This window comes from Python bivittatus, unplaced genomic scaffold, assembly GCF_059951505.1.
Source record: "Python bivittatus isolate LINGU-HERP-01145 unplaced genomic scaffold, Pbiv_v1 ctg000530_np1212, whole genome shotgun sequence".
NCBI classification, from domain to species: domain Eukaryota; kingdom Metazoa; phylum Chordata; class Lepidosauria; order Squamata; family Pythonidae; genus Python; species Python bivittatus.
In genome coordinates, this window is record NW_028277085.1 from 3,522,011 (window position 1) to 3,543,938 (window position 21,928).

Below are 21,928 nucleotides of genomic sequence, written 5' to 3' on the forward strand. Positions count from 1 at the left end.
GTTTTTCCAGAAGCTGAGACTTGTCAGGTGGGCCAGATGAAAGCTCCCATAATCCCTGGGCAGCATGGTTGGGGATGATGGGAGTTATGGTTGGACATGCTTGGAGGACACTTGGTTGGGGAAAGATGGAGTTTGATGAAGCCGTGGTCTGACCAGGGTCAGAGAAGTCATTGCCGTTTTTAGCACATGCATCTTTTAAAAATAAAGCAGGGAGGGGAAGACCTAACTCAGTAAAAGCAACTGGCTGGCCTTGACAGGAAGCTAACAAGGGTCAGTCCTGGTGATTCTGTCGCTGGGACACCACCAGGAATCCCAAGGCGGTAGGTGAAATCAAGGTATCAAAAGAACCTCCAGGAAGAAATGAAAGGGCAAATCACTTCCATGCTGTTTCTAAAAAAAAAAAATACATGGGTGTGTCCATGATGTGTCCAGGAGGCAGGTTCAGTTCATAAAACATTTTAGCTAGTATAAGGAAGGGGGGCATGAAGCAGGTGGGGGCAGCCGAATAAAACTCCCTCTTGCTCTGGTTCCAGCCTAGCTTGCTCTAACCTGCATTGAATTTAAACCCACACCGACACACGCACACATGCATGGAAAGGTGAACCCAGGGCAGGATTGGCCTGCAACAATCTATGACAAATTTGCATCCACCCCCCTGTTGCAGGCCTCGCTTTTTTGTCCACGGCCACCGGCTTTGCAAGACGGAGAGGGCCTTTGTGTTCTTGTTGGCTCGGGCACCAGCAGAACACAGTCCACATGGCGAGCAGACAACCCGATTACCATTTGGAGCAGACTGCCCTGATTTGTATTTCAAGCAGCCAACGCATGATGGGAATGCCATGTTCTCTTTGCAGTGAGCGTCAGGTACAGCCCATTCCCTTTCATTCCCCCCCCCCCCCATTTTGTCTCAGCCATATGGAGATTTGCAGATCATCATGTTATGCTTTTATCCTGGCTTCACATCTATAAGACTGTGCACTGGGGAGAACGTTAGGAGAGGGAATGGACATTGGTGGTCAGGGGCACCCTCGGTTTGCTGAAGCCCCTGAATTTAGTGTCTGACTGTCCAAAGTTAAAAAGCAAAGGATGGGAACAGATCTCTTCCGGAAGTTTTACAAGAAACAAGAGAGATTCTAAAGACCTCAATCAACCTTTGCCCACTTGGCATCTTCCAGAAGGGTTGGGGGCAACCATATGTTGCTTGTCCTAACATATCTAAGAGGGCAATAGATGAGGTTGGGTCACATAGCCAAGGAGTGAAAGCTGCTTCAAGCCAGCTACCTGTGTAACTAGGTTTGCCTCCATCTGGTAGACATTTGACAATGTCTACATTGATTGTGAGGTCATGATTTCCAGAAGCAGATGGGGCTTAGAACCCAGTCCATGATAGAAGTAATATCAGGAGTCCATGTGACTTTACAGACACATCACTGCAGTTTTCTTGGCAATAGTCCTGAAGTGGCTTGCCACTGTCTTATTCCAGAATATTTTTACACCTCCTCATCTAGTTTACAACCATGGGATTTCTGGTGGTGCCACCCAGGCCCATCCTCACCTAGCTTCTCAGGCCAAACAAGACCAGGCAGGTGTTGTCCCCTAGTGAGGCAATTTACAGGGCTGTTTAAAAATACAGCCCATAAATAAATATATCAAATGACGTTAGCTGAACTGCAGCTGTCTAAAAACATATCGGAAGTCAAATGCCTATCACCCAAACCAATTAGCAGATATCAAATAATATTAACAATACCAGCCGCAGCATAATGACAAAGCTTTTAACTCAATGTCAAGAACTTCACTTGAACACAATTTCAAAGTGAAGACTGAGTTTAAATGTTTTCTCAGATGGTAGGAAATGTCAGTTAATGCACTTGGAAACCTGTGTTTCACTTGCTTGGGCATTTCTGTTTTAGCTCTCCAACCTGCCACCCATCTTGCACTGGTAATCTGGTAAATGCTTCATTGGAATATAAATTCTCCCTCCTTGGATCAGACCAAGGAGAACAATTACAGTTGAACAGCTGATCAGTTTCCTCAAGTACAGAAGGTTATGAAATCAGTTCCCAGGTAGGGTTGGAGGGAAAAGTAACTGACAGTTCACAGACAACTGGAGCTGATGGGTGTAGCCTTCCTCCCAAATCTGATGCCCTCCAGAGATATTGGCCTGTAACGCCGTTCCCCCAGAGACCAGGTGATCTAGAGTTGCAAGTCCATTGCATCTGGAACGGTCCCAACTATGGAAAGAATGCTGTCCCAGAGGGATCTGTGCATTGACTTATTAAACATGTATTTATTAAACAAATTTATATAGCTGCCCATCTAACCAGCAGAACTCTGGGTGGTGACTCGATGGAAGATCAGCTGCCCATGTTCCTCTTTCTACATCCATCCTCCCCAGCATTGTCCCCAACCTCTTCTGGTCTTGGCGGTATCCATTTCTCATTTGCAAATTCATGGCATAGTTTTCAGGCTGATGAGCTGGTCTGCAAAGCTGTAGGTATGCGGTGTAAGGATAAGTCACATCTAGGTCAAGCTCAACTTCCAAGGTCTTCCAGGGATCCATCCATGCAGTTTTCTTGGCCTGACATGGAAGAGGTTTGCCATGACTATCTTCTTGGATACTTTTGACTTCCCAGTCTTGATGTCCAAGTCTCAACCAGGGTCCAAACTGGGTAGCTTTCTAGATCAGCCAAGGTCAGCTAGATGTGGCTCTTGAGCTGGTTGAACGTGCTCTAGAGGCTGTAGTCATTCCAACAGTGGTGGGTCCTTCTACTTTTAGAATATAAGGAACCTCAGAAAGGAGGTTCATTATGCTTGAATTTAGGAATGTTATTTTCTGGGTGGGTGGGAATAAGTGGAGCAACAAAGGACCCCCCCCCCCCACTTCCTGAAGAACTTGGGTGTAGAATGTCGGGCAATGAGATCCAGGAGCTTTTTCTTCTCTTTGTGAAAATAAGTAAATTCCTTTCTGCCTGTCTGCCTGCCTGCCTGCCTGCCTGGGGGGGCTTCCCAGCTCTTTGAAGAAGCTGGGGGGGGGGAGTAGCTCTCCACACCCATTTTTTCCTGGCCAACACGCCCCTCCCTTTCCATTTCTTTCTCTCCCTCCCCCCTTTCTTCTGCCACTTTTGTTTGTGGTTCAATAGATTGGGGGGGGGGGGGACGAGAATAGGCGACCAAGGCACCAATTCAGAGGTTCCCCCTCCTCCTCCTCCTCATTTCCAGCTCCCCATCATTGCTTCCCCTCACTCCGCCGCCTCCTCTTTGCATTTTGAGGACCCGGCTTTTTGCCTCTTAAACTCCCCCCCCCCCGTTTGTTCTGCCCTGGTGAGCATCCCTCCCCCGCCCCGCAAGGCGGGGAGGGGGCGCGCACGCGGGTCCGAGCCTCCCCTCTTTTTTCCTCTTCGCGGCCCCCAAGTCTGCGCCTCCGAGTGCGCGCACGGCCTCCGCCGCTCCCGCTTGCGCGCGCGCGCGCCCCCCACCTGCCCTTCGGGAGGAGGAGGCGGCGGCGGCGGCAGGAGGAGGAAGAGGACGGGAGGGAGGAAGGCGCGCCGGGCAGAGCCGCTTCGCTCCTGCAGCCGGCCGGGGCCCGATCCCGCCCGCAGGAGGTGGGGAAGGGCGCGCCCCAGCCAGAAGCCCGGCCAGGAGGGCGGCGGCGGCGGCGGCGGCGCGCTTCGACCCGGGGACGGGAACGCCCGGAAGGGAGGCTGGCTCGCTGGAGCGGCCGGCGGGCGGGCGGGCGGGCGGAGGCTGGAAGCCGCCGCCGCCGCCGCTGCTGCCATCGCCGCTGCGCTGAACGGTGGCGGCGCCGGGCGGGACCCGCGATGCCATTTCTGTCCGGGCGAGGCGGGCGGCGAGAATGAGAGATGCAGGTAAGCGAGGGCTGGCGCTGATCCGAACCCGAGCCGGAAGGGCGGGGGGGGGGGCTGCTGCTCGGCGGCCGGGGTCCGGCTGTTCTTCTGGGGAGGCGGGGCGAACGCGTTCCTGCTGGCAGCCCCCGGACGGGCCCCGTCCCCGTCCCCGTCCCCCTCCCCAGGCCGTTCCCGATCCAGATTTCCGGCCCCTTCCCAACTCCCGATTCGGAATCGCGGAGATGCGAGGCTTGGCGTCCCGGGGGGACCCCCGGAGGAGACCCGCGCCGCTTTGCAGGTCGGCTCCGGCTATCGCGGCGTGCCGTGTGCTGGAGAGGAGGGGGTCGCAACCCTCCTGATCTGCGCCTGCCCCCGCCCGCCTTGAGGTCTGCTTCGGATGCCAGGCTCGGAATTTGGGGAGGGGGCGGCGGGGGGGAGAGGGGGAGAAAATGCCTCCTTTGGCATCCGGGCATGCTTGCCTTTCTGAGCCAGATTTCGCAGGCGGGGGGGGGGGGCTGCTCCAATCCCAGTTTGGAAGGCGCTGCTTCCGAGCAGATATTCTAAGATTGGGATCTCAGAGGGAGGGAAGGAGGGGCATCTCGACCCCCTCCCCTCCTGGAGATTTGGTCCTCTACGCCTTTGGGGGAAAAAAAGAGGTGTCGTTTCCGCCGCGCGCCCCCCCCAGTTGCACCATGAGCTGGTTTCCCCCCCGGAGCTGTAATCTGTCTCCTTTGGAGCTTACGGTCTGCACCGCATTCGCTCTGAAGTTTGTGAGTATCGGGGACGGTTGTGACATCGCCGCTACGATGGGGCTTTCTGGAGGTACATCGCTGGGGTGGGGTGGGTTGGTTTGGGGAAGGGGGGAAGGGGGAGATCAACTTGCGTTTTCACCCACCCTGAAGGTGAGAAGGGTGTGTGCTTATTGTCTGGAATCCCCCCCCCCTTTTTTGTCCTCCCCTTCTTTCTAATCTTTGGAAGAAGAGTGGTGTTTCTGTGGGAGAGAGGGAAGGGTGCCTTTGATCTGGTGTGCCTTTGGGGTGGGGGATGATTTGGGGCTAAAGTGGGGAGGGGGTCTTTGGCTGGCTTGCAGGTGGGTGCCTTTTGTGTTCTGTGTCCCCTCAGTCTCTGTTCTTACGCAACCAGGGTGTGTGTGTGTGTCTGTGTGTGTGCGTGCCATCAACTGCCCTCCTGATCCTCTTTGGCTTGCCTGCTTTTGTGTGTGTGTCTATGTGTGTGTGCACGCACGCGTGTCCCTGTGTGTGTAGATCTTGGATGGAAGGACATGAATTGCTGATTGAAGTTATGGGGTCTGTACACATTTTGGAGCATGGGGTGGGCTGTAGCTGGAGAGAGCGATGAGTTGAGACCAGCATTTGAGCATTTGCCTGAGGCTGATTTCCAAGAGCTGGAAAGCAGATCTTCGCTTTCCTCCCTCTGCCTTTACCCTCTTTTTCCCCCCACCAATCTGCTCCCGCCTCGCAAATTTGCCAGCCTGTTTCCCTTCCAACCTCGCCTTGTCCCTTTCTTCCCCCCCCTCTAAAAAAGAGGGTTTTATCCCTCCCTCTTCTCTGGCCCCCACAGGGCACATTCCAAAGATGCTGCTTGTCCTTGGCAAACGGATGGGGGATCCTTGACTCCTTGGGTACTTATGAACGGCGCATCTTTGTCTGGATGGGGTGGGCCTCTGGGACGCCACCCGGCCGGGCCCTCAGAGGCGGAGGGGTGCTGCTTGAGAAACGAGGGGACCCGATTCAGCTTGGCAACCGATGTCCGGATGGAAAGCTGGGCTTCCAGGGAGGCAGAAGAAGCTGAGCTGCTAGGAAATCGAGTTAAGGTTTAGGCTGGGTTTAAGCAGATGCTTTACTTGAACAATGGTTCTGCTGCCTAGGAAGTCAGGCAGGGACTGGGGTCTTCCCATTTGCCCACTCCCCGATCTTTTGGATGGCGAATACCAGGAAATTCAAAGCAGAGACACCATGGTGGTGACAGGAGCCTCACACCCCTAATTTTATGGCCCTTCACCCCAGCGCCAGTGCATTGATGCGCCTAGTAAGACATCTCTTTGTGTGAGTGGAATAGCACAGTCTGCGTGGCGGCTTCTGCTGTTTTTCAGGCCTTAAAGCGGAGAAACTAAATTTCTGCTGTTATGGTTTATCAGCAGTGGCCAAAGGCTTTTTCGGATCTGTTGACATGCCAGTAACACAGTCTTTGAGGCATAATGTCCAGTCATAAATGGGACAGCTCAGAGCTTCAGTATTTCCCATCTATAAAATGGGACCTTATTTTTAATTGCATTGATAGACCTTCATGTTCCCAAAAGGTTTATGGCTTTTGGCATTACTGCCACCTTTTGTTACTGGTAACGTCTACTAATCACCTAGCCTGAAAATCTAACTATTGATTGATTGGTTTGGGCTAAGTACCACTCATAAATTTCTTGTCTTTACGCAGTTGGTAATTTCTGATCTGTTGTAAATTAAAAGCAGATACATTCCAGTTCTGCCACTCTGAGCCACAATGTTGTATGACTCTCCAGTTTAAGGATCTTGGCATTCTGGTTATGTTATGTTATGTTATGTTATGTTATGTTATGTTATGTTATGTTATGTTATGTTATGTTATGTTATAAAATATAGCACTAACTTTTCTGAAGCATTCAGGGATCTTGCTTTCAGACATCAGCCTAAACCACAGTTAAGGGAGCTTAAGGGGTGGGATAAGAAATTAAATCTAAATGAGGAATACAAACTATTGTTTGTATTTGCTGTGGTTTGCCATGGATCCTAAACTGGCAACTTGTATAATAAGTTGCTGAACATTGGCAGTCACTCTGTCTCGGGAGCAGAATGAAAGAAAAAATCTGAGAGGAAGCTTAAGCTATGACTGGGTTGTATTTGGAATGTCCTAACCATAGTTAAGAGGTTCTGCTAACAAGAGCTTGACACATAGGCTAAGTTCATACATTTGACTGAGCCATAATGGGCTTCTTTGTTTTTAACACAGCATGCTGTGAGAACATAACCATTGTGATTGCTAAACTATCCTGTCTTGTTTAGCATGTGGTTTCCATCTGGCCAATTATGGTTTATTCTAGAAACCATGCTTAAAGAAACCACAGTTTAGTATGATACATGAACACAGTTGCTGCCTGAATTGGGCCATTCAGTTCACAAATAAACCAAAAGAAGGCCAGCTTTATAGCCATGGAAACTGGTGTTGATATTTTTTAATCTACAAGAGGAATCTCTGTAGGTGCAGAGTTTCCTTCGGGCACTATTACTGTAGAAAGCGTTACCTCTCATCTAGTGACTTGGTGCAAGGTGGACGGACAATTACAATGGTGATGGGTGCACCATTGGAAGACCTGAAGGACCAGGTTGGGGACAGATCCTCCTGGAGAATATCTACCTAGGTGGTCGCTAAGAGTTGACACCAACTTGATGGCGTATAGTCAGTCAATCAGTGGCTTTGGAAGATCACCAAAAAACTAACTGGGTTGCACCTGATGAATACTTGTGTTTATTTTATTGCTAGTATACTGTTCTACTTCCAAACAGCTCCAAGTGGCCTCAATTAATGTATTTTCCTTGGATGGGAGTCCATCAGGAAATTCCAGGCTGTAGGCTAGGCTGGAGAAGAAGGCAAGGGAAAAATTCCTCCATATTATTGCCAAGAAAACTATATGGATGTGTCAATGTAGTCACCAAAGCCAAGCTCAGCTTGAAGAGACTTTATTTCTCCCTGCCACCAAATCTTTGGATTTGATGGTTTCTCCACTTGGACTTCTTCTTTTCTCTCCCTCTTCCTACCCCTCACCCCTGGATTGCCCTATAAATTGCCCACTCAAATCTATCATGCAACTACCTAAGTCACTAAAAACTCATAAAGGGAACATAACAAGATACAGAAAAACCAGAAGAAGTCCTGGTTGGACTCGAGTTCAGGCTTTTCAGTTCCACAAGATGAAAATGCCTCCTCCTTCCCACCCTGTACAACCACATCAGTTCTCAGTGCAGGAATGCTCCTTCCTCCACCAACATGATCTCCAGAATCCTTGGTAACCATTGGTTAAGCAGTTTAGCCATAAATAGAGGGAGTACCATGACCAAAAGCTTCATGGAAACCCTGGTTATGGATTGGGAAGAAAGCAGTAATGCTCAATCCAGGTAGAAATGCTGATAGTGCAGGAAGCAAATGCATATAAGATTTGGGTGGGTTTTTTTTTCCTAAGAAGCATGTTCAGCTTTTTAATTAAGAAAACATTCAGTGCATCTAACAGACGTAATGAACTGCAAGACTGAAGATGACAATGGCTGCGATCAGCCATGCTTCAGTAACTGTTTTTATTTATTTATTTTTTAATTTTATTACAAAAAGAAGAAAATACAGAAAAGTGCTTTAACATAAAAGTGAAAAAATGCAAGAGAAAAAAAACATGATAGTCATATAACTGTTAGAAATATAGATGTACTTGAATAATATTTGTATTAGATAAGCATATAGAATTGTAATGGTTTACTGTTATGATATATTAACACTTTTTTGTCCTCTCTGTATTTTTCTTTCACTTTTTATGTGAAAGCCAACTCAGCAAAAGGCCAACCAACTGCTTCACAAGCATGTGAAGCTTGGCTTGTGTTAACTTGGTTGGAATCTTTGCATCCTGCACAAACCCAGTTTGTTGGGTTTGTTTGTGGTTCAGTGTCCTAGGCAAACTCAGAAAGAGGGTTAACTCAGGAACCAAGTTAGGTGAGCTGTGTAAACAGAGCCAAGAAGCCCAAGAAAAACCTAGTTGGGAAGGAGATAGTATACACCTAGAAAACCTCAGAAAACAAGATCTGAAACATGTAGAAGATCAGAAAACAAGCTGAAGCCATGTAGAAAAGTCACCTCCACTTTATGCCAGCAGATGGAGAGGCAGGAAAGGCCCCAGATCAGTGTTTCTCAACCTTGGTAGCTTTAAGATGTGTGGACTTCAACTCCCAGAATTCCCCAGCCAGCATGCTGGGAGTTGAAGTCCACACATCTTAAAGCTGCCAAGGTTGAGAAACACTGCCCCAGATTGTCAAGAATTCTGAAAAAGGGAGCTGCCACCAAGATGGCCTTCCAGGTGGATACCAGTTTGCTTCTGGGAAAGTGAAAGTCCCTGCAGCTGTTTTTACAAAGACATGAGACAGAAGGTCACAATATGGAAGGGTTCTGTTCCAAACCCCAGCCAGCCAGGCTTTATCCTTTCCCAAAAAGAACCAGCTCAACCCCCCAAAGCATTATTATTCCATGATCTCCAAACATGCTCATCCTTCTTATGCATGGTAGGGTTTCCTGTTTCAGCTTTTTTCTTGATCTATCCTTATTTTTTTTCAATGCTTCTTCAGGAGTGGAAGTTCCTTCAACCTTTCTCCATCTTTTGTGTTGGATGGCAGAGTCCCAAATCATGTAGAGCCTGGAGAAAGTAGAATTAGACCAATTCTCCAGTGCTGTGATTGGCCGAGGCCAGGGAAGGGTGAAAGGTGCTGAGAAAAGTCCCTCAGCTCCATTCGTTCCTTTCTTTGCTATAAATACCTGTCTTAAGGATGGACCACAACCTACAAATCAGAGCTCTCTGATCAAACTTTGCTGGATATGATCCAACTGTGGTTTCAAACGTAATAGCCCCTGGTCTTGAATCATATGCAGCTCTTTGAAGCATGTGGGTTTTCTTTCTGGCAGATTAAAGCTTTGCTTTGAGTATTCAGCTTCTTCAAAACAAGACAAGTCCAGAACAAGCCCAATGCCTCTCTCTGGGAGACAACTCAAACAAGCCTGCTTCATCCCCGGGTGTAGTTTATTACAGATCCCATTGCTTCTACTCTGGTAGGCATTGATGGAAACTGTAGTCCATGATTTCTGGACTACAGGCCTTATTGTCCCTAACCTACTGAAACTGATGAAAGCTGTAGTCCACAATTTGTGGATGGGGTTTGATTGGTGAAGGTAGCTTAAGTATCATCAGATAAAATGACCTTAGCTTTCAAGGAGATCAGAAAGTATCCTTGGTTTTTTCTAGTGTCAAAAGAGGGGCACACCAGTCACCCTCAGTTTGATGGGGTGGTATAATGGTAAGAGTCCTAGACAACCCAGCCCCATCTACATTTATCCTCTTATTGAATAATGTTTAAATAACACTATTTTAAAAAACACTAATTAAATAACACTAATAAAAAAAGATTCTAGGGAATATACATGAAAAAAACAATTACAATATTCCATAATGTAGAATAATCCAGGGTAGTATGAACAGATGGCCATCCACAATCTCCTACAAGTCATAGCTCACTGAAATAAGAGTTCTAGTGGTTTTCCAGTGAGTCAGGATCAGGCACATTTTTGGAGCAGCATATTCCGCTGGGGGGGGGGCTGATGCTGAGAAGTCCTATCTTTCAACCCACAACCCTTCTACCTCACATGATGCGGGAGACTCTTAGCAGGCCTTCTCTTGATCTTTGACTGGATGGGCAGAATCCTGCTTGGTTGGTGGCCCTTGATATGGTTTAGTCCTGGGCTCAAGGTGTGGGGTAAACCCAGGCCTTGTCCTCTGTAAACCATGGTTTAAGTTTTAGCATCTTGTGTGAGCCCAGCCAATTATGACTGGCAAACTATGGTTTCTGGCTTATCATGCTGTAGGGACCCACCTCATTGTGGCTTCTTCAGTGACCCAAATCATGGCTTCATGCAAGTGGAGTCACTCATTAGCTCAGGCTGACCTTCCTCTCGGAGTGATTATGAAAGTCAACCATGGGGAGATGTCGCCTCAAGTTGAGCTTCAAGAGACAAGGCAGCCTACAAATGCCGTCAATTTAAGAAAACATTTGTGTGTGTGTGTGTGATATTCGCCATCTGATTATGTTCTGGGATCAAAATTATGCTTTTTTAAAAAAATAGGTTACAATTAACTTGCCCCCACCGCTCCTCAAGCTCTGCCAGCTAATACAAAGCCTTTCGGCATAAATAAGGCTTGATGACTGTTCACACGGGAACGGTAGGAATGTTGGCTTGAGATGCTGTGCCGGAAGAGGGGATTTGGTCTGGTCCAACACTGACTGCCAGCACACCCACACGGGCACCCAGAGGAGGTGGTGGGATTATCAGCGTGACTCACCCAGGGGGCAGCGCTGACTTTCAGGATGGTCTGCCAGAGAGCTGGAGGAAAGCTGGTTTTGATGTTTTGATGTTGCAAATGGGCTGGAGTGCTTGGAAGACGGGTAGTGTACAAAAACATGCAGTTGATTGATAAATAAATGGTAAATAAAAGTTCCTCTTCTATAATAAGGGAATAACATTCCAGCTTCCTCCCCTGCCTGCCTGTCCCCCCAGCAATCCTGCAAGCTGGAGAAGCTTTTTTGATCCTGTCTAGCAATGATATGGTCATGGTTTCCCACTGTCTTCTTCCAGAATAGATATTGATTGATTGATTTGATTTCCCAGTCTATCCTACAGCTGAGGGTTTTCCTGTGCATCTCCCATCCAAATAATAACCCAGTCTGTTCCTGCTTAGCTTTCCAAGTTCATCCCAGGTTGGTGAGATGGGGACCCTGTCTAACTAAAATGTAACTCAGCCAGTTGCAGCCTCTTCCTTCCCACATCTCTTCTTCTCTTGCAGCAATCTTTGGTTAGCACCAAAATGCCATGCGTGTGAGTCATACTGTATAAAATAATGCCAACAATAGCAATACAGCCTGTTTTGTTTTGCTTTACTAACAGCTAGTATTTCCACATTTAAAGTAATCCTGCTCATTTTCTAAACTAAGGGGAAACTCTGTGTCTTTAGTAAGCAAGACCCTCGATCGAGGAGGTAACATGAAACAAGGGTTTCCCAAACTGGTCCACTTTTATGCAGCTTGAGATCAGAGTATTTGTTTCCTCTTTTAAACCACGAATGCTCTGGAATATTTGAAGATGGTCTGCCTTAAGGAAGCTGTAGTTATTGAGAACAGGACAAGGTCGAACTCATGGGGGATGTGAACAAACAAGGTTTAAATAAACAGCATCTCCTAATGATGGACGTCGAAGGGAACTGTGGCTTGTTTAAAAATGGGAGTTGAACCTTCTACCTGAGTAGCTATGGAGGAGAGAGAGAAGCAAAGAGTCGGTGATTATTACAGTCACTCAGTATGGTTTATTTGCACTGGGAAACCATGGTTTCTCATGGGGGTATACGCTCATCAAAATAATGTTGATTGGCTATTTTTGGAGACAGCACATTTTCTGTTTGCTGGAGAACTGCTACCTTTGTCCTGGGAATACCCTGTTCCCATCCTTGGCTTGGCTGTTTTTGCAAGCCTACCTGTACTGTATCTATAATGTAATTTCTTTTCTGGCACTCCTTGTTACTACAGTATGACATGATCTGAACGGTCAAAAGTATATACTTCCATTTCGAGCGCATTAAATGCATCGCTTTTAAGAGCGTTCTCTCCTAACCCCTGAATATTAACCTCGAAGTCGCACCTTGTAGCATGTCAGGCTTGTTCTACAACATGGAAATTGACGTATCATTACACTTGCATTTCACTTACAGCTGTATTACCAGGGTTTGTTACCCCTCGGATCACACAGCAACTAGCAAAAGACTCTGGACAATTTAGAATTCACACACTGGGGGGTCTGCAAAGGGGGGGTCAGAAAGAGAGTGGCTATGACTGCCCTGCTATAGCTACCATCTTGACTTTTTTGACCCTCACCCCCTTCCCCAGACGCCCCATCGATAGGATTATTTTCCATTGGAGTCCAACTAATCTGAATCTTGCTCTCTCCCTAACTGCATTGAGGCAATGCCCAAAACTGTTGGAGGGACAGAAATTCAAAATACTCGGGGCTCTGTCTGTAGGCCGATACTCTAAAGCTAAAAGCAAGTTACTACAGTTAGTAGGCTGTCTTTTCCTCAGAGTAGTTAAGCAGAAGTTGCAGGTTACCATCTCTTGGAGGTGCTGTGTAGATTGCAGATTGCAAAGATTCCTGCATCCAGCAAGATTATGACTTCCAATTCTAAAATTAAGTCATTCCAGGGAGGGAAGAAAGGCCAGTTTGATTAATTAAATGTTTATAGGGTATCAAAGGGAAATGTAGTTGTGGAGGAGGGAATCCAATAAAACATAAGGACTACAGTCTTTATATCATAATGCAGTGGAAGATTTTTGTTTGTTTGTTAGATGTACATCCCAGCTTTTCTCCAAGAACTCACGGCAACATGGATAGCATTCCCTTCTGCCAGTTTTTCCCCACAACAACAATCTCGTGTGGTAGGTTAGGTTGAAGGAGAGTTACTCTAATCATCTGAAGGTTCAAGCCAGCATAAGATATTTTAATAAGGTGAACCAAACGCATGATGCTTTGACATTTTATTTAATGTTATAACTCTTGCACATCTCTTTCCTTTTGATTTTCATACTTTTCTTTCTGTTTTTCCCCCTTGATTATTTTTTTTAATATTTAATAAAAACAGAAGTGACAGCAAAAGAGAAAGAGAGAAAGTATGTGACTAGCCCAAAGTCATCCAGTCAGCTTCCGTGGATAAGGGTGGACTTGAACCGAGATCTCTCAGTTCTTGGCCAATACCTTAAGCATTACACCACTCATCCGTGCTCTCTCAGTTTTTACTCCCAAGTTTTTCTCCACCCTCAGCCCCAGAAACTTACTAAGGGCCTCTGGACCAATCATTCTTGCTCAGTTCATCTACCTCCCAAGATGGTTGTGGTGGGGGAAAACTGAAGGAGAAAATGTTGCGTACACCATCTTGAGTTCCTCAATGAAAGATGGGTTACAGATTAACCAATAAATAAGTCTTGTATTTTAATGTCATTTATGAGTCCCATCTCTTCTACAGGAACACATGTCATTTTGTAGCCCTTCCGGGACAAGGGAATCAGAAGGGATGGAGGCATTTCTAGATGGGTTGGCTGGATTGGCTTGGTAGGTCTCAGAAAGACATTGGGCTTTTTTTTTTTAGTAGTGCAAGGATGTTCTTCAGTTTCCACTATATTTCACATAGTCTAAAGCAGCAGTTCCTCAACAAAGGGGTAATTTGGGCATATCCTGAGGGTAATGGAACAATTTGTAATTGCTTGTTTGTGAGTCAGGGATCCATTTTGGGACTGCTGCTGCTGAGACATTTGTGTAAAGCAAGAGAGTTCGTGTGTGTGTGTGTGAGGGTAATGACCGGGAAAAGGGACACAACTGGGTCAAACGGTTTAAGAACCGCTGTTCTAAGGGATCGTTCCCCACTCTGTTGTCCCATGGAGTTACTAGCAGAATATAACACCTCTGGGGACTTCAAAGTGGGTAAGACTGTGTCAAAGCAATATATGAAGGGTCATACTAGTTGAGACCAATAGTCGACTCATCACTGCAGAGAATCAGAGAGGTGACCTTGCGAGAAATAGAGAAGAGCTTCTAAAGAAGGGCTGAAACATTCCTTAAATCCTGGAGAACAAAACAGAATTCAGAAGATATTCAGGCCAGCTTCTCCCCAGTTGTCTACAATCACCCTCCAGTTTCGGGGGTGGATGATGCTTCAGGAACAGTCATGAAGACCAACAAATTTTATGCCCACTTGCAGGCTGTTTCAAATATCCATCTACTGCCCAGCCAGTGATGTCCTGAAATTCCTCAAGTCTGGTTCTGCCATTTCAACCTAAGAATTAAGGTCCTAGAGCAGTGTTTCTCAACCTTGGCAGCTTGAAGATGCGTGGACTTCAACTCCCAGAATTCCCCAGCCAGCCTTGTTGGCTGGGGAATTCTGGGAGTTGAAGTCCACGCATCTTCAAGCTGCCAAGGTTGAGAAACACTATCCTAGAGATAACAATTACTACAGGAAATGATAAGATTTTATGAGCTTTAGAGCTACGTTTGCCAAGAGCTAATCTGTAAAAATCCACATTACCCAAACACAAATAGAAACAGACAAAAGCTCTGTGAGCTGTGATTTTCCTCCAAAAGAGGATGTTACCAAATTGTACATCGTGATCTTGAAGTGGTAAGTTTGTGGCTTTCAACATCAGAAGTCATTCTTTTCTGAAAGTCTGAATTTGTTCCAAATTTCCAGCTGCAGCTCTTTCTTGGGTGCTTATGACCACTTGTCATAGCTACAAAACATCTCCAGGAGCTCCTAGTATTGTTCGCTCTTCGTTCCCACACGCCGTTTAAAACCAAGGACAGATCGGCCAAGTTTTGGTGCACTTTCAAGAATACTTTGTATTTTCAATGCAATCTGCTGACATCACAATAGGCCATCAGTGGAGGGGAATCTCTGTCACTTCCTGGTCTTCTCTCTCAGCCTATTTACACATTACAAAGCATACATTGTATGACTGAGTTCAGACACACACTTGGCTTAACAAGCCAAGATATGGAGAGATTCTTGGCTGTGTGCATTCTGGAGCTTCTTTGTTTTTTGTGATATTAGCAAACAAGCAGGAAGACTTGAATCCTCCATTGCTTCTCTTTCCTTTGGGACACTGGCTGTTTTTCAGAACCAGTGTAGTAAGTGGGGGTTTCAAAATTGGTTTAAATCCTGGTTTGTTCCAAAGCTGTAATTTCCCAATCGGGGTGAAACCAACTAGAATTGATTTGAAGCTTCTCTATGGGAGCATGACTTGACCAAGGAATGGAGCCAATGGAGTAAATACGAAGCCGAAGATCTCATTCATATCTCAGTTTATTACAGCTCTCTTATGGGAGTCTGTGTAGGCTGGATAAATGGAATGCGCCAATGAAGATGGAACCAGCCGTTATTTAGAGATTGAAGATGCTCATCGTACTTAGAACATGCTCACCAGGCAATATATGAGCTGTTTGTTTGAAATAAGGAAGGGAATACCTGCAGAGCACAGATTCTGGATTCCTTGCAACCTTTTTAGCAGCAGTGACCAGAGGAGGCATGCCTGTTAGACCAGGTCAGCAGGCCAAGTCAAGGAACAGGCGTGGCAGGGAATGTTTGTTAAGGTAGTAGAGTAACAAAATCTTCAAGGTTTGAATTTCTCTCTACTTCATCATATACCAAATAAAATAAAAGTGGGGTTATTTTGAGTTTCTTTCCCCCACTTCCCACTTTCTTAAGACTGTAAACCTTTCTACCACTCCCCTCTTACCACCTCATTCATTTCTTCCCTATCCCCAAAGTCAACTCAAAAACCCTTTGCAGATGATCCCCTAGTTTAGTTCATGTTGCCTTTGTGGAATGTGTGAAGCCAGCCAATGTTCTTAGAAACTGGAGTTTATGGTGGAATGTTATATATGAGCCAGGGCATTACAGCTTGTTCAGCAAATCATGGCTTAGCACATTGGGCCTACATTTCATTAAGGTCAGTTTCCATGATCTGATTGCAGACCAGTCAACATCCTAGTTTTTCCTCTCTTTCATTCACAAGTGGCTGTCATTCATTCCTTGGTTTTGATTGCTCTATTGCAGTGTTCCTCAACCTTGGCAACTTGAAGATGTGTGGACTTCAACTCCCAGAACTCCCCAGCCAGCTATGTGTGAAGTCCACACATCTTCAAGTTGCCAAGGTTAAGGAACACTGCTCTATTGGCCTGTCTCTCCCCCCACCAGCCCCCATTTTCTTTTTATTCTTTTCAGTGGCTGCAATTACTTCTTTCTCATCCACCTTCTGCCCTAAGGTGATGATCCCCAATCCATTCTTTCTGACTGTGCACCATTAAATAATAACTTTGTTTTGACTTTATACAGTAAGTCTCAGAATAGCGAATGGCAGTTAAATTGTTCCTTGTCCTTTTGGAGGGCTTACATTAAAAATGGATTGCCTAAGTGAACCCAGGAGGAAAGGAAGAAGAGAAAGGGAGAAGCAAACATGGATGGAGGAAAATCAAAACATTGAATACAACAACAAACCTTTTACATGGCTGGAAATGAATCTTCAGTATTTGCAAGATGGGGAGAGAAGCCGCAAGCGAAGCATGGATTTTGAGAAGCCAGAATGTGACAGTTTTGGCATTTCCCCACTGCTGGCACCAGGGTTTTGGAGCTGGGGCTGAGATGCAACATCCTTGGTTGGGGTCCTTATCTGGAAGAAATGGATTGGATGTAGCTTAAGATAACTCTCTGTTTGCACATCTCACCTGTCTAGCTTGGAGGACTCCCAGCAAAATGGAAGAGAAAACATGGTTAGAATAATGGGCCATATGCTGGTGTTGGGACCCTGACAGCAGTGTCACTTCTCCATCTAGATCAGGGTTCCAATGCTGGCTGTGGAATTCTGGGAGTTGAAGTCCACACCTCTTAAAGTTGCTGAGGTTGAGAAACACTGATGTACACCATCTTGAGTTGCAGAAAATAAAGGTGGGATTTAAATCTACTAGTACATTAAAATAATAGGGAAATTGTTTGACATTAGCATTCTTCTGGGGTTTTTTGGGGGGGGGGGTTGTTTTAGTTTCCCAGACTAGCCAACAACCCTGGGATTTTCAGATGACCTCCCCTCCAAATACTAACCAGGTCAAATCCTGCTTAGCTTTCTCCAGACTCCCCACCTGCTGTGACATTTCTCTCAAGTGCCCAAATTCTGTGAGTCCTTCAACCCGTCAGTCCCTGACTTGAAGCCTTGCCCTCTTTGAAAAACGAAACACAGGTGGGTGCAGATTTTTTCAAAGGGTGCTCAGATTCACACCCACGTTCTTCCCAAGCCCTTTTAAAACAAAATGGCTGCATAAGCCCCTTTGCATTAGACTACAAGGCTGAGCAATATGAAAATCCCCCCCCCGCCCTCTCTTGGCTGTATAAATTCTAATCTGTCTAAAGGAGTGTGCTAAGTTCTGCTTGTAAGGGCTCAGAATTGATCTAGTTAGCAGCTTCTGTTGAATAAGGTCTGTAATCCCTAATAAAATAATACAGCGGCTGTGATCATAAGAAGGCTAATGTCATCTGGAGGCTGAGGAACTGGTGGTGCAGTCCTTGATGTGTTGATTCGGAAGCCAAATGCAGGAGCTCAAGAATTGCTGTTCCCAGTTTGCTGTGAGTCCCATGAGTCACGCTTCTCTTGTGAACGCCAAGAGCTGGTTGAACCCAAGGCCCTCTCTGTCCACCTCAGAGCCATGGACCGAATCATCCAAGCCATCTGCTCTCCAGATGTGGCTCTGATGGCCTCAAGCAGAGGTCAGCAAGGAGCCAGCCTTGGCCCACAGGCAGCCTTGGGTCCTATTTTAAGAGCCGGGGGCAAGGGAATCAGAGCTGTAACAGAAAGGGTACTGGGGATGAGGAGAGAGGAAGAGAAATGTGTCCAAGAGACAGAGAAAGCGAGGTGAACAAATGCAACCCTCAAAGCAGGCGGAAGCTTGCTTGCTGATTGCTAGCATAAGAATTACAGGCCATGTGAGCAGTCTGCAGTAACGGTGCTTCTTGGGGCCTCAGCCCCAGCTAGGGGTGGCAGGGAGCAAAGTAGGATGGAATCCTACAATCCTAAGAGTTGGGAAGGGCCCTTGGGGTCCTCAAGTCCAACCTCAGCTCTGCATAGGAATCTGTTAGCCCTGCGAGGTAGTCCAGACAAGAAGCACAACCGGAAGTACTAGCTCTGTCTTTATAGCTTACATTAACAGAACCTTGCAAGTCTGAAAGTATTGCTCCCCTCCTTTCCTTTTACTCTCTGGAAAACCAGGACGGTTCCTTGTGAGATGCTTCCCATGCCCCCCTCTTCTTCTGTAGGCTGAGATATCTTTTGCACATTGGCTGTCCAGTCTGCAGCTCTTCCTCCTGTCTCCCAAGGCCATTCCCACCAACCATTACATCATCCCAAGTCAAGCATTCCCTGCCACCTTCTGCATCCACACATCCAATAGAAGGGAGCCCAACGGCTCTCTGGTCACCCGTTCCACTACGTTAGTCTTATTCTTAGGACATTTTTGAAATGGGATCTGCCTCCCATAATAGAAGGGGACTAGAGGTGTGTGAATTGCGCCATCCATTCAGCAGAATTTAGAAGCACATAAGAGCGGGGAGATATTGTCACTCTGCATAGACCATTCTGGGCTCGAGAATCAGGTAGACCAACATGGACATACTGGGGCTCTTTTCTTTCTTCTTTGATCATCATTCAAGGCCATCACTTCTCTGACAACCAAGTTGGTATCTAGGTGCCTCAGCTAATGGCAATCACAGCCCAATTGGTCCCAGATATGATACTTTTCAAAAGCCATCTTCAGGTGGGTATGAGTTCCACAGACCAAGGAGGACACACGTCCTTTTCCCAGGCCTCTGTTCTTTGATTTCCATGCTTAATCTCTGCCATAGTGAAAGGAGACACGGCAATCATCTGTGCCCCCCTCTCAACAACACACCCCTCTTGAAACTGATGGGCACCGATTCATCTGCCTTTTAGACATCCCATTCTGACCATGCAGATTCAGCAATTCAGCACCTCCCAGCCCTTCTTGATCAGCCTGGGAAAAGAAAGGGAGCAAGATAAGAATTTGAGGGCAAGAGAGGCACTGAGTGTGTGTGTGCGCACGCCCAGATGTGCGTGAGGGCATGCATGCTAGTAGATAATTTGCTAGCCAAGACAACTGGGCATGATAAAAAAAGAGGGAGGGGGGTATAATTGTTTCACTCTCCAGGAGACCAGGAGATAAATAAATTACTATGAAAAGGGTTCTAACCTCAATTTTCTTTTGAGTTGATTTTCCCCCCTTTCTGACTGTTTTGGAGGAAGGGGGAGATGAACCCAAAAGAGGACGGGGGGGGGATGCTTTTTCTGAGTTGCATTTAAAGAAGTTGCAGTTTTGCCAAGGAAGAATTTGCAGTTAAAATGGGCCCAGAGCTGTCTCTCCATAATGCACACCCACAGCTGGTGGGGAAATACTTCCATTTTGAATGAATCCTTTCATCAATTAACGGGGTTTTCTTTATTCCCCCCCTCCAATAATTTTTACAGCTCTTCTCTTTCTCTCTCTCTTTGAGTGGCCTTTTTGTTTTTATTTCTTGTTTTGTTTTTCAAATAGCATATCTAATAATCTCGGGCAGAGAAATGCTTCTAGCTTTGGGGTTTTTTCCCTAGAAAAAAGAATGCTGCTGGCTTTTTCAACTGCATGAAAGAGAATTTGCTTTAAAAGTTCTTTCAAAGAAAAAGAGAGAATTGGGGGTGGGGGGAGAGAGTTCCCTTAGATGGAATACAATATTTGGGCTTAATTATGATAGGGGTGGAGAACTTTGAATGCCTCCCACCCAGCATCGTAATAATCTGCAGCAAAATAATTGAGTTTAGCGAGTAAGTTTTTTTAAGTTTGGGGATGATTTGCAGTTTCCCTCTGAGACAACAACTCTTTTTCCATCTCCACCTTTAAATCACTCCCTCCCAGATTAGAAAACTTCAGTTGTTGGGCCAGAAGCAACTTATTTGTCAGGTTTTGAGCAGTTTTAAGGATGAGAATATAAGCAGGTTGTCTCTGGGAAATTTTCCATTCCACCCCCTTCTTTTACCTTCCCTACCAGAAAAGGCCCCCAAATGCACCAAAAATGTGGCTGTTCTCGTAATGTCACAGCATCATGGGTTAGCTCCGATGGCCTTTCAGAAGGCCAAAATGCTGAATTACAGTCCCTCCAGATGTTCCTCTGAGTTCCAAGAAGGATTGGGTGCATATATGAATTCTCATCTTTCACTGCGTAATCCTCTCTCCATCTGCAGCCTCCTTAGCTTCTCACCCATCCATTCAATCTGAAGGGGAGACCTTAGAAGGCTGTGCATCTTTCATGCCACTCATCCAGGAAATGAGAAAGCCAAGGGCAACATGAATAGAGAAAAACTGGTTCAACATCTCATGGGGTTTAAGCCTCAAGAGGGGAGGGAAGAGAAATCTTTGTTGAAGTTGAGGAAATTGCACAGTGATTAGACAGTGGAACCAACGGTATAAAGGGTGGTGGCTTCTCCCTGGTTGGAGATCTTCACAGAGGACAAATCATCAGTTTAGGATATGATTGCTCAGGATGTCCCACATCAAGCAATGGGTCAGATTCATTGGCCCTTAAGACCCAACCCAACTGTGTGATTCTGCAACACCGTCTTCTCATCTTTGAAAGTGGCTTTCCTGAGATTTCCTTGTTGCCATTTGTTTGGCTCCTGTGGTGGTTTCTTAACCTTCAACACATTTTCCAGTGTTGTGACATGGACACACACAGTTTGGAAGAGGTAGTCTGGAAGTATCTTCCAAACCACTCCCAAACTTCATGAGATTACCAGTTTCATTCCAGGATTTCATGCAAGAAGGCTGAAATCAAGATCTCATGATGAAGCAGGAAAAATGAAGAGGGCAAGACATTTGGCATCACTTCTGCAGGAATGTTCATGTGGAGGAGATGATGTTTAATCAGTTACATCTGCTCTGATGATGACTCCAGCTCAAGCACCAGGGAAGTCCAAGGGCTTGTCTTGGAGTGTGACTTTCCTGTTAAGGAAGACCCTGATTTGAGCTTCCTTCCTCCCACCCCTGAGTTGGCCTGAGCCCAGTCTTTGCCCTCTGCTGCCTCTAAAGTGAGGTCTAGCTCTCTAAAGATGGATGGATAGATGAACAATTGATGTGACAAGGCAGGTGAGCATTAATTGCCTTCCTGACCTGGATAATTGAATAAATGCTAATAAATGCCAGAACAGCCACTGTCTTCGCTTTAGTACCAGCAGAATACATGGAGCCCTATACATCACTGACAAGGAAGGATGGAGTTTCATCCCAAAGCAGCCTATTGGTCCAGCTGATAGCAGAGAGAATGAGAGAAAGAAGCTGGAAGGGTCATACATCTCTTTCCCCCAGTCCAAACAAAGACATATCTCTTAGTAACACGGAGGACAAAATCTGCATTTGGTGTCATTTCCTTTGCAAATGACATTTAATCCAGGTTTTGGTCACCTTCTAAATTTTTTTATTTTCTTTATTTATATATCAAGTTTGTCACCGCCCATCTCGTTGAAACGACTCTGGGCGGTTTACAAAGCAGTTAAAATCAATTAAAATAACCACATGCAATAATCTTAAATAAATAGAAAATAAATAGATCCAAGGAGAGATATAAAAGTGGCAGTCACTCAGGGAGCGTCATCAAGGCA

The 21,928-nt window shown here is 46.1% G+C and overlaps 1 protein-coding gene across 4 annotated transcripts in view; it reads left to right on the plus strand.

Moving 5' to 3' along the window:
• LINGO1 (leucine rich repeat and Ig domain containing 1) overlaps positions 1-21,928 on the plus strand; it is a 117,863-nt gene that overhangs the window by 65,475 nt on the left and 30,460 nt on the right. Inside the window, exon 1 of one of the 4 annotated variants that reach the window (XM_088148373.1) lies at positions 3,700-3,869. The exons of 1 other annotated variant lie outside the window; for it this stretch is intronic. In XM_088148373.1, the coding sequence (XP_088004499.1) occupies positions 3,864-3,869 (6 nt within the window). In that variant the 5' untranslated portion in view covers positions 3,700-3,863. Of the gene's footprint in view, positions 1-3,699; positions 3,870-4,102; positions 4,235-4,580; positions 4,619-21,928 lie in introns of those variants that run through there. 2 more of the 4 variants (XM_025171384.2, XM_088148375.1) reach the window with 2 other exon arrangements.